Genomic DNA, 20,364 nt, shown 5'->3' on the forward strand with positions numbered 1-20,364 from the left:
AATAACGATAATAACGATAAAAGTTGCGATAATTTTTTTTTTATTTTATTCTTTTTTTTCTTTGATAGTATGAGAATGCCAAACTTTACGCACTAAGCCATGGACCTTGCCCGCCAGAGGAACCCTTCAACATTTGGAACCCCCTTAAAATCCCAGGAATGTCGGTCTCACCGTTGGAATAGGCACTACCGACTAAACTCATTTCCATCCTGTGGCTCAGATGGGTGGCTCGACTATTGGCCACCCATCTCATTTTCTTTTGCTTAAGATTGCTCTAACGTACCACCTTGTTCCACTCCTTCTGCCCTCGCAGCATTATCTCGACAAGGTTGTCCGGCGAGATGCCTCCGAGTTCCACTTCCAAGGCTAGTCGTTTGGCGCTCCACCGTGTACATATAAAGAACGTGTGGTGAGCGTCGTCGTTGATCGAGTCCCCATAGGGGCAGTTGGCGTCTGCTGCCTTCCTCATTCTTACCAGGTAGGAGCGGTAGAGGCCATGCCCTGTCAGGAAATGGATGAGGTAGAAATTGACATCTCCCGCCTCCCGATGTATCCAGTTGTCTAGCTTACTGATGAGTCGAGCAGATCATGTGCCCTACGTTCCTGCTCCCATGTACTTTGCCAGTCCTCGATGCTGATAGACCCGGCGAGCATTCATGCCTTCTCGTTTCCCAGGACATACCTTCGCTGGTGGGCGAATATTCTCTCCTGGGCTACACGATCGATCGGGATAACTTCGGCGAAAACTAACACTGCGGGCTCAGAGACCGTGCGGTAGGAGCACGCGATTCGGAGGGCGCCCCCCATATGTACCGCAGCTATACGCTTGCGAAATATCTCTTTTCGCAGCGCCTCGGCCCATATTTCCGCACCGTACGGCAACACTCCTTTAGCGGCACGCATCAGTAGTCTCCTCATGCACGGCCGGGGACTGCTGACATTGGCCATGAATGTGCCCAGCGAGGCTAATACTTTTGCCGCCGTGTCGGCTGCATTGATTATGTGCTCTCCATAATTAAGCTTGTTGTCAAGCATTACACCAAGATATTTTACAGCAGACATAGTTTGGACCGCCGTATGTCCCACAATGAATCTGCGCAAGGTGTTGATGCTCTTCTTTGTAAGTAGCACAATCTCTGTCTTCTAGAGATAGCCCGTGGTCTTCCTTCAAGGAGATGACCTTGCGTATGACCTGGTTGAGCAGCAACTCTGCCCCCTCCGTGTCTCTTTCGGTTATAACAACTGCAATGTCATCTGCGTACCCTATCAAAAGAGCACCTTTAGGGACTGCCAAACGTAGGATACAGTCGTAGATAATATTCCATATATTCGGTCCCAGAATGGAGCCCTTGGTTGCCACCGATGTCAATTCCAAGCATCTTGGACAATAGCACGTATTGAATACTAGGAAGCGCTCGTTTACATAATAATCGATAATTCGTAGTAGGTACTCCGGAATGCTGAAATTACGTTCGAGCGCCACCATTGCCAAGTCCCACCTGACGGAGTTGAATGCATTTCTCACGTCTAAGGTGGCCAGCAGACAAGGATGTCGAGTTCGATGATTGCATCGCTCCATCATTTTAGCAGCCGTGACAACTTCCTGGAATGCTTGGATGATGGAGAGGCCGGATCAAAATCAATAATGGCGGGCGGCAAGTTCCCCCGCTGCCCACACGGCTGAGTGCAACTGTGGCCTAAGCAGCTTCTCCAGGAGATTTCCAGCCGTTTCGAGCAGGCAAAAAGATCTGTATGACAAAGCTGCCTCTGAAGTAACGTTGCCCTTACAAATGAGCACAAGTCATGCATTCTTCCATGGGGGCGGGGAAGACTCGTTGAGGCGCGTGTTATACATGTTTAACAAGAGCTAAGGGTGACTCTGCGCGACAGCATTCATTACTTTCGATGGGAGGCCGCCGGGTCCTGGAGCTTTCTTGTTCTGAATGGAAAATGCGGCCCCGAGTAGCTCCTCCTCTGTAAATTGTGGCGCTTCTGGACTGCAAGGTGTAGCTGTGCCAATCTCTCTCTTCGGGCGCGAGGAGAATAGGGTACAAATGATGTTTTCCAAAGTCCTCTCGTCCTGAGGGATTCCTGTGGTGTGAGTCCACATCTTGCGAGTGACAATCTAGTACACTAATCCCCACGGATTCTGGTCGACATCCACCTACAGCTCCTTCCAGCACCGTCGTTGACTCGCCTTGATGGTCCTCTTCAAAGCTTTTTTGGCCGCTTAATACTCTGCGGCCAAGGGAGCAGCGTAGAGGTCGCGTCTATTCGCTCGGTTTGCTAACCGGCGAAGCCTTAAGTACTTCCTGCGAAGATCAGCGATATTGTTCGTCCACCAGTATGCAGGATGCCTCTGCCGTTTCGTGCTCTTCTTTGACACTGCTTTCGTGCAAGCCTTTTGGAAGAGCAGCATATGTGCTGCAGCAATCATCTTGGCTTGTGCAATTGGCGATAGATTAGCGGATGCAATATGATGGGATCTCCAACCTTCATCTATGACTGAAGACAGCTTCTCTTGATCCATTCGGTGTTCCACCGGGGAGGACCGCTTTGGACTTGTCACAGTTGGCCTCTTATCGTGTACATCGGATAGGTTGTACTGATGATCACTCCCGGTATAATCCTCGATCACCCACCAGTATGCGACTCTTGCCACAAGGTGTTCGTTGGCTGGAGAAACGTCCGGGATCGTTTCTCTGTAGCCAGACCTTCGGAAGGTTGGCTTCGCGTCTGTGTTCAATACTGCCAGCTCCAATCTCGACACCATCTCCATGATTCATCTTCTTCTGGAGTCCGGCTTGGCTTCTCCCCATTCGAGAGCTTTGGAATTGAGATTTCCAACCACAATGAGATTCCCATGCATTTCCTGCAGCGCATCTTCCAGATCCTTCAGATTGGTCTGGAAGTCGTCTTTCCGGTCGTTTGGGGTAAGACATACGCTGACATAAGTCATCAAGTTATGTCTCACCCAAACTTAATTGCGATCCGAGTTTATGCACGGGGCGCTCAACTGGCCATAGTAGAGGCAGCGGTAGCATCTCCTGACTTCTGCTCTTGGCCTGACCCTGTAGCTGACGAAGACGACCACTCGGCCGGCTTTCAAAAGCTTCGCAGCTGCTTCCTCTTTCATTTTGAAGACGGCCAGGAGTTGATATCTCGCGTTGGTGTTCGTCATTTTAACTTTGAGATTCTTCGCGTAATCTGGCACGATCCGCTTTAGGACCTCTTCGACATCAACCTACGATGTGCAGCAATCGCAGTTCCGTTACTCCAGCGTACCCCTGGGGACCAGTTCCGTGATGCTGCTTGTTTCACCTACTTCTTACCTCAGGATTTCTGAGAATTAGGCCCTATTCTGCACACTGGTCTTCTTGAGTTCGAGGAGAACCCCTCCTTTTCTGGTCTGCCGGACCGATCTAGCGACTACCACGGCGGCTCTGGACTTGATGTGCTAGTGGATGGCTTCGACTACGTCTGCGTAAGATTTACCATGCGCAGGTTTCAGGAGGATCGCGTCCGGCCACGTCCTTTATTTCGGTCTGTCCACCGAATGGCTCGGCTTCTTTTTCTCCAACTGTGGGTGTTTCGTCGCTTTCTTAGCTGCTTTTTCATTATTTTCTTTCTTCATGTCTACCTACGTCCATTTGGTGGCTTCGGTCGTCGTCGCCTATTGCCTCGGTCTTTTGAGTCTTTCTTTAGGCAACTGCGACGGACTTGTGGCTACTCCCTTAACTGGGCCAGCATCTGTAGCAGAATTTGCCCATGGGCTCTGAGAAACTCGGGCGACGGTCCTGGCTCCCTCATTAATCTTTTTTCGAGATATATACATGAACTATAGACTGTCAGTGATGTCCTCTAGTTCCGAGAGTCCTTGCTTAATCGTATTGTTTACGTTTAGTATCAGCCGACTTAATTTTAGCAGGAAGGTCTTTTGCGTGCGCAAGTATCTCACTCTCTGCATCTTGTGGTATCCCCTTCGCGGGATGGATTGGTGAAGTCAAGCCGAATAGCCGCATAATATCAACGGCCCTGACAGTCCTTTGTCACGCCTACAATTGGCCTTCTTCATATGTTACCCTTCCTGGCGCTTTCGTCACTCCGCCGACTAGGTTGCATACCTGTGGTGCCACTCCTGATGGATTATCCAGAGCTGGTGCCAGGTTGCCTAACCCACACTCCAGGCAGTTCCTTGATGACGACAGCGGGTGACCAGCCAAATCACCACCTGATACCGCTGTCCCTCCCACGACCGCTTTTGCCGTTCGCGGTACTATCAATCATGAATAATATATGTATGAGAGTCAAGTTCCCCAAAAAAAGGATGCGAACGGATGGAAGCTAGAGAGTGAGAGATAGAATAGAAAAAGTTATGACAGAAGAACGAAGGAAGGAATAGCCGTACAAGAACATTCACACGCCATTCGCGCAGACCGACTTATTCGCCGCATAAGACAGACAGGGATTGCTGTGGGAGTATTCTTCTTTCCCTAAACCACGGGGGAGAACACCGACAATCATAACTATAATTATAATAAAAATAATAATAGTAATATTAATAATAATAATAAAGATACGAATGAAAATATCTATAATATTAACGATAGTAATAAAAATAACGATATTAACGATTATGACGATATTAATATAGATATTAATAATAATAACAATAATATGGGTAATAATAATATTAATAGTAATAGAAATAATATCGATAGTGATAGAAATATCAATAAATAAAGAAAATAATGATAAAAACAATATTAACGATAATAACGATATTAACGATAATACCAATTATAAAGATAATAAAGTTTATAACGATAATAACGTTAACAACGAAAAAATTAACAATAATAGTGATATTAGATATAACAGCGTGAATGATAACGCTAATATTAATAATAATAAATATAATAACAATAATAATATTAAAGGTAATAATGAAAATATCGATAATAACCATGATAACTTAATAAACCATAGTAACAGTTAATAACGATAATAATATGCCAACAATAATAATAACGATAATAACGATAATATAGCTAATAATGATAACAACAATAGAAATGATAATAACAATAATGGCGATAATAACGATAATACTACGGTTAATAATAATAACGATAATAATAACAACAGTAATAATAACGGTAATATCGATAATGACCATAATAATAATAGTACGATAATTATGATTGTAATGACAGTATTTATGATAATTATGATAATTACAAAAATATTAACGATAATAACGATAAAAAAGAAAATAACAGTAATAATGATAATAATAATAATAACCAAATAATAACCAAATAATAACCTATAATAATAACGATAATAACGATAGCAAAATAATAGCTATAATTACGACAATATCGATAATAACTTTGATAACGATAATGACGACATTAATATTAATGATTATTTCTAAAACGATAATATTTATAATATTAATAATAATACCGATAATATTGCAATTAACGATAATATGAATATTAATAACGATAAAAACTATTATCACGACAATAACGATAATAACGTAAATAATGCCCATAGTCATAACAATAATGGTAAGTGTAATAGTAACAATAAGAGCGACAATAATAAGGATATTAATAATAATAATAATAAATTCAATAATAATAAAAATTACGATAATAACGATAATAACGGTAATAACATTTATGACGATAATATTAATTACGATGGTAACGATAATAACGATAATATCGTGAATAACGACAATAATAAATATAACGATAACGGAGACAATAATAACAAAAATAATAATAATAATAATAATAATAATAATAATAATAATATTAGTAATAAAGGTAATGATAAGAATAATAATAATATAGATTAAAAGGAAAATAACGTAAATAACAATAATAATAATAGTAATCGTAATAATAAAAATAGCGATAATAAATATTATAGCGAGAATGAGAGTACTAACTTTAGAATGATAATAATAACGTTAATAACGATAATTACGATAATAATGTTAATTACAATAATAATGACAATAACACTAATAGTAACGACAACAGCAGTAATTATTACGATAATAATGATTATAATAGTAATAATATTAACGATAATTATTAAAATATCGATAATAGAAATAATAATAAAAATGACGGTAATAATGATAAGAATGATAATAAGGTTAACATAGATTTTAAAAACGATAATAATAATAGTAGCGATTACAGCTACAACAAAAACAATAATTATAATAATAATATAAATAATAATGATAACGATAATAACAATAATAATAAAAGTAAAGATAATATCGATGAAAGCGGTATTAACCATAGTAAAGTTAATCACGATATTAGTAATAAAATCGATAATATACTTAATAACGATATTAATAACGCTTATAATAATAATAAAATAATCACGATAATAAAGATAATAATATTAACAAAAATAATAATAACGGTAATAATAAAAATAAATTTAATAAGGATAATAACGATAATAACGAGATTGATGATAGAAACGATAATAACGACAATAATAAAAATAACAATCATAACAACGAGAATGACGATAATTATGACAATAGCGATAATAACGATATTAATATTAATAACAATAATAATAGCGAAAATTGTAATTGTTACGATAACAGCGACAATAATAGCGATAAAAAAATTATAATAATAATAATAACAATACTATTAATAATAATAACGATAATAATGGATATAACAATAATATCGTCAATATCTATAAATCCGATAATATTAACAATATAATAATCAGAATAAAAGTAATATTAATAATAATAATAATAATAATATCGATGAAGAAAAATAATGATAACAAAGTTAATGAAGATAATAACGAATTTAACGATTATAAGGGTAATAATTAAAATTACGATGATAAAAACGATACTAATTAAAAATACCGAAAAAAACGATAATAACGATAATAAGAACGATAACAATAATAATTATAATAATAAAATATATTATAACGAAAATAAAAGCCATAACAATAATAAGGATAATATCGATAATAGTCAGAGAATAAACAATAACGTTCATAACAATAAAAAGATAATAACGGAAATAATTACGACAATAATAATTATAACAATAATAACCTTAATAATAATAATAATAACGGTATTAATAACTAATATCAATAATACCGATATTGACGATACTAATAATAATGGCAATGATGATAATAAGAAACATAACGTTAATGAATATAATAAAGATAATAACGATAATAACGATGATAACGATAATAATAATGGTAATAAGAAAAATATTGATAAAAGCGACAATAAGACAATAATTGTAATAATAATAAATATTATTATAATAACAATAATAATAAAATTAACAATAATAACGATAATAATAATGATAATAATAACAATAATAATAATAAAAGTAATTTAAACGTTAATAATAAATATAAGAGTAATATAGATATTAACAATAATAACGATAATAATGCTAGTAACAGTAATAATAGCGATTATAATAATAACGATAATGACAATAATAACGATAATAATAAAGATAATAATAATTGTATCGATAACAGCGACATTACTTACGATAATAATAATTATTTTAATAATAGTAGTAATATTAATAATAATAACGATAATAATAGAAATTACAATGATAACGAAAATATCTACTATAACGATAATAATAACAATAATAATAATAATAATAGTATTAATAATAATAATGATAATAATAATATCGTTACTAAAAAAATAACGATAATAAAGGCAATAACGATAATAACGATAATAACAACAATATCGGTAATAACATTATTAACGATAATAACGATAAAAATATTATGAACGATAATGACGATTATGGCGATAATTACAATAATAACGTTATTAAAGTTTATAATAATTGTAACGATAACTGCAACAATAAGAACTATAATAAAAATAATAATATTAATAATAATATCGATAGTAATAAAAATAACGTTAATAAAAATAGTAACTGAAATAACGTTAATAACGATAATAATTACGATAATAATAATGGCAACGATAACAGTAACAATAATAACGAAAATAATAATGATAAAAATAATAATTATAATATTAACCCTATGCCGTCTGCACGTCCAGTAAAAATTTATTCGCTTGGCGTCAGCAGCGCTAACTCGGATTACTTGGATTGTCGCCGACCGTACTTCAAATTATCGGGAGTTTAGAAATTATGAAATTTTACTAATCTTATCTTTGGTTCTCATAAGTCTCATCCATGTTCCTCTTTCATGAAATTACGATGATATACATAAGTAAATAAATACAAAATATGCTTGTTTTATATATTAATTTTTCTGCACTTTCTTTGATTCTTAATATTTATCTTTCGTGCGATAAGCAGCAAAACAATCTCCAAGATGTAATGCAACCATACAAGACTTGCAGATTAAGTTTGTTATTCTTCTTTTTTGTTTTTGGAACATATGTTGCAGTATCTTCGTTTTCGTTTATTCGTTTCGTAAATAAGCATTAGTTGTTGTTGCTTTATGAGACCGAAAAGTCCGTCAACCGTATCATGATGAACGTACGCGATGTAGTGGCATCCTCAAAGTTTTGCTCAGATGTAGGTACATTGTATTTTATCCAAGAATCAGACACTTTCAATTAAAAGGTGTAAAATCGTAGTCTCTTGTGTTCTGTATTGAAATATTTACATGTATGGAATGCATTAAATAATGTACAATTAAAGGGGAACATTCAACCCTTTTTTGACCATTTTATAGTTTATCTGTATATAGGGTAATAATTCAAATATTGGTCTGCCCGATCCACTCCTTTCATGTATTTGTTATAGTCTAAATCACTTTCAGGTTTCTTTATGGTGTAATTGGTATTTCTACATTTTCTTTGGGTGTTAGTCAAAGTGACATAATGTAATGCAGAGATCATTCATATAGTTTTAGTTTTCGAAATTCTCCATACTTGTGTGAGTACTTCACCTTTCCGTTGATGTCAAGCTTCAAATACATTGACATTTATGTGCTTTAATTTTTCCGGAAATCCTTCATTTTGACGTAACGTTCCACAAACTCGAATTTTCTTACCAAGTAAATTCCCTACAAGTTCTCCACTGTAGTAATAATAATCCATGCAGAGGTGATGCCACTTTCCATAAGAAGATTCCAATAGTTATATCACTTTTTTACCTAAAGCCTGCCCAACGCCGGAGTATATCATGAATGTGGTAATGTACCCCGTAATCGAATCACACATCATCCGAATGAGTATGCCATATTTCGTAATTTTTGATGGATTGTAAACTTTAAAATTTAACCGTCCACGCCACGTTATCATTCCTTCATCAATTGAGATGATTTGACTAAAATTATAATTTTTTTTAAACTTTTTGGGAATATATTCAATTATGAATTGCACTTTGAAAAGGCGGTCGGCATTATCAGGTTTATTGATATTGTCGGAAAAATGTAAATATGATAATATTTGTCTGAATCGATTGCAGGAAATCTTTTTACGAAATATCGGTGTGTCTATCAACGGATTCGTTGACCAATAATTATCGATCCTTGCTTTTTTTACAATACACATAAGTATAGCAAGCCCAAACCATTTTCTAACTTCGGGTGCTGTAACGTCTACAAATTTGGCATATTTTTTATCCAGTTTCCTTCTACTGCAATTTTGACTGTAGTACTTGTTGGTTTCATTGCTAATATGTTCAAATTGATCGTTACCAATATATCATGCTACGATATCCTCGACGTTCTACGTATCTTTGGGAAATATGTTTGGAGCCGGAGATCCTTCGAATTTATTATTTGTCCTCGGTGCATCAAAGCCTCCTCTGTGCACTGCCTTATTCGCCTTATTCATCCGAACCAATTGACAACCGTAGTATTCACTGCATTCTTTTTATAGGTATTTCACTATCTTCCGACGATTCTGTTTTACTTTCATTTTTTCCATATCCATTGTCTTCTTACCAAGTAATCCGGTAGGTCAGACAAGACGTTCGCGCATTAATCGTAAATAATCGTATCGTCTCTTTCGTCTGCCAAGATGAAATAGCACAAGTAATTATAAACACAAAAAACTTGAGACTTATAAAACTTATTGTTACCTAAACTAAACATCAACATAATACGAAAGATATTAAAGTGCTGTTGCCGACCACAGAACGATAATATGCACCTAACAATGTTACACCGTTGTCCATTACCAGAAAATTTGCGCACGACACCACGGTCGAGACGTTCGCGTTGGTCGCTATTTTAGGCAAGAGACCAATGTTGTGTCACTAGCCATTGGCCGCAAATTTGCGCAAGATACCATTGTGGTGTCGTTGGACAGCATAGTGTAAAAATAACGATAATAAAGGTAATAAGGATAAAAACAATAATAACGACAATAAAGATTATAACGTTAATAATGTTGATATCTATAATTTTAATTATAATAAAAATCGTAAAGATAACATTGAAAGTAATATCTGTATTAATAATAACAATTATGATATTATTCATGATAAAAAAATAACGATTAAAACGAAAATAACGATAATACCAAAAATTATAATACTTATAACAATAAAAAATTCGATAATAACGTTAAAAACGATAATAATGGTAATAACCATAATAACGTTAATAAAGTTAATTACTATAATAATAACGATAATAATAAAGTTAACGATAATAACGATAATAACGACAATATTAACAATAATAATAATTATAATGTTAATAATAAAATTTATAAAAATACTAATAATAATAATAGTAACAATGACAATAACGATAACAACAACAATAAGAGTAATAAAGTATTTTAAAATATTAATAAAGACAATATCGTCAATGACGGTTGTAATAACGTTGTAAACGATAGTAACCATAATACCGTGAATAACGTTAATTGTGACGATAATAAGATTAGTAACGTTAACAGAACCAATGATAACGATAATAATTATAATAATAATAGTGTTAATAAAAATAATATTAATAATAACGACAAGAATGAATATAACCATAATAACGATAACAATAACGGTTATAATAATATTAATAATAATAATAATAGTAACCATAATAATATAAATAACAATAATAACAAAACTGATGATAATAAAGTTAAGAACTTTAATTACGATAATAATGATGAAGATAATAATAATATCGATAAAAAGGATAATAACGATTATAATAATGTACATAATGACAATAACGTTTATATCGATTATATTAACGATAACAATACTTGTAATCGTAATAGCAATGATAATAACGATAATAAAGATAATTACAATAACATCGATAATAATCTTAATATCGATAATAATAATAAAGATAACAACGAAAGTAAATATAGCAACGATAATAATGAATATCATAACAATAATGACGATTAACGATATAAACGATTATAACGTTAACAATGTTAACGTTAACAATATGAGTAATATCAATAACAATAGTAGTAATTATAACAGCGGCTACAAAAACGATAAACTAACGATAATAATAACATTACAACATGAAGGAAACTGAACGATTTTCCCTATAATTATAATATAAACTATAATAACGTTAAGAATATATGTAATAACTAAATAATTCTGTAATAAATAAAATATAAATAAAATATAAATAAATAATGAATAAAAATAATGATAATAACGGTACAAGGATAAAAACAATAATAACAATAATATCGATAATAAAGATAATAACGTTCGTAATAACGAAAATTATTACATCACGTTAATAAATATAATTACGATAATATCGATAATAACTTAATAAAGGTAATAATAATTATAGAGAGTGTAATAACGATAATGACTATATTAACGATAATAATAAAATAATAACCATAAAAACGATAATAAAGAAAATGACCATAATAACGGTAATAACGATAATAACGATAATATTAACGATAATTATAATAGAACGATATAACAATAATAACGATAATGATAAAGTTATTAAGGATAATAACGATAATAATAACGATAATAACGTAAATAATATTGATAACGGGAATAATAACAATAATTAATATAATAACGAAAATATCGATAATAACGTTAATAACCATTATAATGACGACGGTAATGGTAACAACAATATTGACGATAATAACGGAAATAATAATAATAATAATACCGAAAATAAAGATAATAAAGATAATAACGCTAATAACGATAATAATAACGATAATAACACTTATAATAATAATAATATTAATAATAATAATAAAAACGATAATAAAAAAATAGCGATAATAAAGGTAATAAAGGTAATAAAAATATTAACGAAAAAAAGGAAAATAATAATAAGGACGATAGTAAGGTTAACAACGAAAATAATAGCGCTAATAATATAAGTAGCAATAACAGCGACAATAATGGCGATAATAATTATAATAAACAAAATATTAGTGACAATACTATACAATAATGCTAATAATAAAAATAACGATAATAACAATGACAATGGTATTAATAATATTAATGTATATAATAACGATAATAAAGGTAATAACGTTAATAGCTATAATAATAACTATAATAATGAAAATAAGAAATTAACGATAATAGAGATAACAATTACGATAAAAATAATAGCAATAATAATAGTAATAATAGTTATAATTATATCGATGATAAGAAAATAACGACAATAGAAATATTTACGATAAAAACAATAATAATGGTAATAATAGTAATAACGCTAATTACGAAAATAAAAACGAAGATAATATAAAGATTGATAATAAGGATAATAAAGATAACAATAACGGACAAAATAATAATAAGAATAATAAAAAAATATTAACGGAAAATAACTATAATAAGGATAATAACGATAATAACGAAAAAGTTGGTAATAAGGATAATAAAGATAAAAACAATAATAACGATAATAATAATAATAAAGGTAATAACGTTAATAACGGTAATCAAAATGTTAATAATACTACTATCATACTAATGATATTAAAAATAATAATAATATTAATCGTCATAATGATAATAATAATAATAACTTTAATAAAGATAGTAAGGACAATAACGATATTAGAGAAATTAACAATAATAACGATTGAAAAATAATATTGTATATAACGATAATAATAAAAATAATAACGATAATAACCATAATATTACTGATAAAAACTATAATAGTAACGATAATAATTATAATACAGGTAATAACGATTATAAGCATACTAATAATGATAATAATAATAATTACGATTATAACATTAATAACGATAATTACGATAATAATGTCAATAACGAAAACAACGGTAATAATATCGATAATAATAATAATAATGAAAATAGCTATCTATACGACAATAATAACTACAATAACAATAATAACGGTAATAACAATAGTAACGATAATAACGTTATTAAAGGTAATAATAAAGATATTAATATTCATAAGGATTATAGCGATAACAACGATAAAAATAGCGATAACAATAATAATTAAGAATGAAACGATAATGACAATAATTACGATAATAACGTTCCAAAAGATAATAATAATAATAACGATATAACGTTAATAAGGATAATAATGATAATAATAACTGCAATAATAATATGAGCGATAATAACGGTAATAACGATAACATCGATAATAATAACGATAACAATGATAATACCAATATTAATAATAATGATAATAAGGGTAATAATAAAAATAACGACAGAATGATAATAGCGTTAATAATGATAATAACGTTAATAACGATAATAACGATTATAACTATAATAACGTTAATAACGATAATAATGACAATAATAACGTCAATAATGATAATAACGATAGTAATGGTAATAACGATATTGTCGATAATAACAATAATAATATCAATAATAATGCAAATAACGATAATATTAATAACAATAAAAATATAATATTAATAATAACGGTAACAATGATAGTAACGGTAATAACGATAATGACGATAATATTATCCATAATAACGATAATAACGATAATAATAATATGAACGATAAAATCATCAATAACGATAATAATGTTAATAACGTTTATAACAGTAACGACGATAATAATATCGTCAGTAATAATAATAACAATAATAATAATAATAACATTAATAACTATAATAACGAAATAAACGATAATAACGTTAATAACGTTTCCGATAATGGAAATAGAAACGGTAACAGCGAAAATAATACTGATAATAGTAATAATATGAATTACAATATTAATAAGGATAATAATAAAAAATCGATAATAATGATAATAATAAGGATAGTATTAACAGTAACGCAGACCTCGAAGTTAATGACAATAATAGTAGTAATTATAGTAATAATAATAATAATAATAATAATAATAATAATTATTATTATTATTATTATTATTATTATAGTAATAATAAAAATAATATTGGTAATAATAAGAATAACGATAATAAAGAAAATAACGATAATAGCGGTAATAGCAATAATAACGATAACAATGATAATAAAAGCGATAATAATAATAATAACAATAATAACGATAACAAGGATAACAACAGTAACAACGTTAATAGCAAAAATAATAACTGTAAAAAAAATAATAACGGTAATATCGGTAACTGCAATAAAAGTAATATGGATAATAATATTAGAAATATTAAAAATAATAACAATAACATTAAAAATAACAGTAATACAATTAATAATAATAATATGAACTATAACATTAAAAATAAAGTTATTAAGGCTTATACAAATATTAACGTTAATAGCTATAGGGATAAAGATAATAATATTAGTAGCAACAACAACGACAATAATAATGATAACATAAATAATAATAAAATAAAATAAATATAATAATAATAAGAATACTAATAAAGAGGACGATAAAAACGATAATCACGATAAAGTCGATGAAGATACTACGAACAATAATATTATCGATAATAATATTAATAACGAGAAAAACGATAAAGACGTCAATAATATCGTTTATAATGATAATAAAGTATATAATAATTAGAAGTATTATCCTAACTAGTAATTAGGATAATAACAATAATAACGATAATACCGATAAAAATAAAGATAATAAAAGTAATAACGACAGTAACGATAGTAATAACGATAATAATAAAAATAATAATGATAATAATAATAATTATACCGATAGTAATGATCATAATAGCGATAATAAGGTAAATAACCGAAATAAATATAATAACGATAATATTAAAAATGACGATAATATCGATAATAACGACAAATACGATAATAATGAAGATAATAATATTAGTAGCTATAACAGCGACAATAATAATGGTAATATTAATAATAATAAAAATAATTATAATAATTATGACGATGATAATAAGCATAACGATAAAAACGATGATAACGAAATTAACCATAAAAGCGTAAATAACGATAATAATAACGCAAATAATAGTAGCAATGATAACAGCGAAATTGATAACGGTAATATTAATAATAATAATAACTATATTAATAACGATAATAATAGAAAAACAATAATAATGATAATTTTAACGACAATTATAGTAGTTAATATAACCAAGAAAATAATAACGATAATAATAAAAATAATAATAATATTTATAGTAACAACAATAATAATAAGAAAACTGTAAAAACTATAATAACTATAATGACGCCAATAATAATAATAATAGTATATTAACGATAATTACAGTAGTAACTTTTCTAATAACGGTAATAACGATAATAACGATGATGAAGCTAATAATAGCGATATTAACGATAATAGCTATATTAACGATAATAACAATAACAACGGTATTAATGATCGTACCGTTAATAACGTCAAATGATGATAATAATAACGATAATAATAATAATAACGATAGTAACGATAATAACGGTAATATCGATAAGAATATAAGTAAGGATAATAAAGAAAATAACAATAATACCGATAACAACGACAATAACGATAACGACGTTAATAACTATAATAACGACAATAATAGCGATAATAACGATAATGAAAATAAAACGATATTGATGTTAAAAACGCTAGCAACGATAATAACAACGACTATAATAATAATAATGATAATAACGATTATATCGTTAATAATAACAAAAATAATAATAATATCGATTATAACGATAATAACGATAGTAATAACGATAAAAGTAATAATAACGATAATAACGATAATCATGTTAGTAATAACCATAATACCGTTAAAAACGATATTAACGATAATACCGATAATGACGAAAATAACTATAATAGCGAGATTACCTATAATAATAATAGTAAGGAAAATAGTAACAATAATAACCATAATAATAATAAATATAGTAATAAACATAATAATGATAATAATAAAAATATCGAAAATAACGATAACAATTAAGATAATAACAATAATAAAGATAATATCCATAATAAAGAAAATAGCCATAATAAAGATAATAACATTAATTACGATAATAAGAACGATAATATTAAGGGTAACGGTACCTGAGACAATAATCACTATTATAATAATAATAATCATAATAATTATATAACGATAATAATGAACACAATGAAAATAACGATGATAACGATATTCATCATAAAACGGTAATAAAGGTAGTAACGATGATAACAATAATAATGATAATAAAGGTAATAACGTTAATAATGACAGTAATAACGATAACAATAATAATAACAATTATATCGATAATGAAGATGATGTTTATAATAACGGTCTAGTTGACTGATGAGTCGAGCAGTCCATCTGCCCCTACGTTCCTGCACCCATCTACTTTGCCAGGCCTTGATTCTGATAGACCGAGCGAGCCTTGATGCCTTCTCCTTACCCAGGACACACCTTTGCTGGTAGACGAATTTCTTCTCCTGGGCTAATAGGTCAATCGGTATTACCCCGACAACATCTAGCACTGTCGTCTCTGAGACCGTGCGGTAAGAGCACGCGATTCGGAGGGCGCCCCTCCTCTGTACCGCGGCTATGTGCTTGCGGTATTTCTGTTTTTGTAGGGCCTCGGCCCATACTTCCGCTCCGTACAGCATCACTACTTCGGTGGCACACATCAGTAGTCTTCTCATGCACGGCCGGGGACCGTTGATATTGGCCATGAGCATGCCCAGTGAGGCTACTACTTTTGCCGCCTTGTCAGCTGCCCTGATAATATGCTAACCATAGTTAAGCTTGTTGTCAAGCATAACCCCGAGATATTTGACAGCCGACTTAGTCTTGACCGCCGCGTCTCCTACAATGAAGCTGCGCAAGGTGTTGATGCGCTTTCTCGTAATTAGCACGATCTCTGTCTTCTGGACTGCTAGAGATAGCCCGTGGTCTTCCATCCAGGAGGAAACTCTCCGCATTATCTGGTTAAGCAGCAACTGTGCCCCCTCCATGTCTCTTCCGGTTATGACAACTACAATGTCATCTGCATACCCTACCAAGAATGTACCTTCTGGGACTGCCATACTTAAGATACCGTCGTAGAATATAATCCATATATTCGGTCCCAGTATGGAGCCCAGGGCTGCCCCCGATGTCAATTCCAAGCGTCTTGGACCATCACTCTTGCTGTATACTAGGAAGCGCTCGTTTAGATAATCGTCAATAATTCGGAGTAGATACTTCTGAACGCCGAAATTACGTTTGAATGCTTCCCTTGCCAGGTCCCACCTGACGGAGTTGAAGGCATTTCTCACGTCTAAGGTGGCCACCAGGCACAGAGATCGAGTTCGATGATTGCCTGGCTCCATCATTTTAGCGTCCGTGACCACCTCCTGGACTGCGTGGATGGTGGAGAGGTCGGATCGGAATCCGTACTGGCGGCCGGCAAGATCTCCCGCTGCCTTCACGGCTGCGTGCAGCCTTAGTTTTAGCAACTACTTCAGGAGTATTCCAGCCGTATCGAACATACAAATAGGCCTGTATGATGAAGCTGCACCTACTGAACCCTTGCCCTTGCTAATGAGCACAAGCTTCGCTTTCTTCCATGGAGCGGGAAAGATGCCCCCCCTGAGGCACGTGTTATACATGTTCAGCAATAGCTCAGGGTAACTTTGCGCGACGAATTTAATTATTTCTGCTGGGAGTCCGTCTGGACCTGGAGCTTTCTTGTTCCGCATAGATGATGCGAACCTGAGTAGCTCTTCTTCTGTGAATTGCGGTACCTCGCTTAATCTGGGCGCATCCAAGCTGATCTCTCTCTTCGGCTGTGGTGGAATATAGTATGAACGAAGTGATCCAACGTCTTCGCGTCCTGAAGGGTCCATTCCGCGTTAGGCACAAGCTTGCGAGTGACGATGAGGTACCCTAATCCCCAGGGATTCTGGTCGATATCCAGGCACGGCTCCTTCCAGCATCGTCGGTGACTGGCCTTGATGGTCCTCTTCAGGGCTTTCTTGGCCGCTTGATATTCTGCGGCCAAAGCAGCAGCGTCGTGGTCGCGTCTCTTCGCTCGTTGTGCTGAACGGCGTAACCTTGAGCAATTCTTACGAAGATCTGCGAACTCGTTCGTTCACCAGTATACAGGGCGCGTCAGCCGTTTCGTTCCATTTTTTGATTCCGCTATCGATCAAGTCTTTTGGAAGAGCTGCATAGGTGCTGCAGTAATCATCCTGGCTTGTGCAGATGGCAATAGACTCGCGCAAGCAATATGATGGGATATCCAACCTTCTTTTATGATCGAAGACAGTCTCTCTCGATCCATTCTTGTGATGTTCCACCGGGGAGTCGCTCTGCACTTGTCACGGCTGGCCTTTAATCGTGTACATCGTATAGGATGTACTGATGATCGCTTCCGGTATAATCCTCGATCACACTGCAATCTGCGTCACTTGCCTCAAAGTTTACGTTGGCTGGAGAGACGTCTGGGATCGTCTCCCTGTAGCCAGGCCTTCGGAAAGTAGACGTCAAGTCTGAGATGAGTACTGCTGTGTCCAGTCTCGACAACAACTCCATGATTCATCCTTTTCTGGAGTCCGACTTGTCCTCTCCCCATCCGAGAGTTTTGACATGGAGATTTCCAGCAGCAATGCGATTCCCTTAAATTTTCTGCAGAGCGTCTTCCAGATCATCTAGTTCGGCCTGGAAGTCGTCTATCCGGTCGTTCAGGGTGAGAAATACGCTGACATATGCCCTCGAGTAATGTCTCACACAGACGTAACAGCGATCAGAGCTCATGTACGAGGCACTCGACTGGCCATAGTCCAGGCGGTGGTAGCATCGTCTCACTTCTGCTCTTCGCCTGACCCTGTAGCTGATGAAGCCGACCAGCACTCGGCAGGCTTTCAAAAGCTTCGCAGGTGTTTCCTCTTCTATTTTTACAACACCCAGGAGTTGTTGTTTCGCATTGGAGTTCATCATTTTAACTTCGAGATTCCCTACGTAGTCTGACACGATCCGCTATAGGGCCTCTTCGTCTTCGACCAACGATGTGCAGAATCGCAGTTGCGTTTCTCCAGCGGAGCACTGGGGACCAGTTTCGTCACCTTCTTCTCGAACTTCTTCTGGAACCAATGTGACTGTGAATCCTGGGATTAATCATACTAATCGAGGGAATGTTGCGATTGGTCCTCTTTTACCAATGCGACTTTAGTACTTGGAAATATTCCGACTAGTCGAGGAAATGCTGTTCACTTACCTTTCGAACCAGTGCGTCTTACGGATTTAGAATTTTTCCGAGTAATCCAGGGAGAGTATTGCGGTTGCCTCTCGGACCAATGCGATAGTTGGATCTAGAAATATTACCACTAATCGTGGAAAGATGTGAGTGAACTTATCAAAAGAGTGCAACTTGCGGACCTAGAAGTATTACGTCTACTCGAGGGAACTTTGTGGGCGTTTCTCTCGAACCAGAGCGTCGTTAGGATACGGAAATATTCCCACTAGTGGAGGGAAATTTGTAGGAGTATTTCTCGAACCAACGCGAATGTTGAAATTGTAAATATTTCGACTAGTCTAGGGAAGGATGTGCGACTACTTCTTAGACCAACGCGACTATTGCACTTAGAAATGTTCCGACTAGTTTAGAGAAAATTATGAAAGGATCTCACGAATGCGAAAGTCGGTCCTAGAAATAAAAATCTTAGTTGAGGGAAAGTTAGTTGATAGTCCCTCGAAATGATATGACTTTCGCCTTTGGAAATATTTCGGCCTGACGAGGGAAAGTTTTGCGAGAATCTCTAGAAACATTACGATTGTCGGGATTGGATACATTCCGTCTACTTAAGGGAATTTTGTTCGTGTTCCTTTCGGACCAGTGCGTTTTTCGAATATGGATATTTTCCAACTATTCA

General features: G+C 33.0%; 1 protein-coding gene across 1 annotated transcript; it reads right to left on the reverse strand.

Moving 5' to 3' along the window:
• Positions 1 to 9,199: 9,199 nt before the first annotated feature.
• On the reverse strand, positions 9,200 to 9,901 carry LOC146872129 (uncharacterized). The gene is made up of 3 exons (XM_085664357.1): positions 9,798 to 9,901; positions 9,567 to 9,737; positions 9,200 to 9,389 (listed from the first exon to the last, which is right to left on the reverse strand). Exons 1-3 carry the CDS (start codon positions 9,899 to 9,901, stop codon positions 9,200 to 9,202), a joined length of 465 nt encoding a protein of 154 aa, XP_085520483.1.
• Positions 9,902 to 20,364: the final 10,463 nt, after the last annotated feature.

This window comes from Vespa mandarinia, unplaced genomic scaffold, assembly GCF_050613455.1.
Source record: "Vespa mandarinia isolate Hongniang unplaced genomic scaffold, ASM5061345v1 scaffold_47, whole genome shotgun sequence".
Lineage (NCBI taxonomy): Eukaryota > Metazoa > Arthropoda > Insecta > Hymenoptera > Vespidae > Vespa > Vespa mandarinia.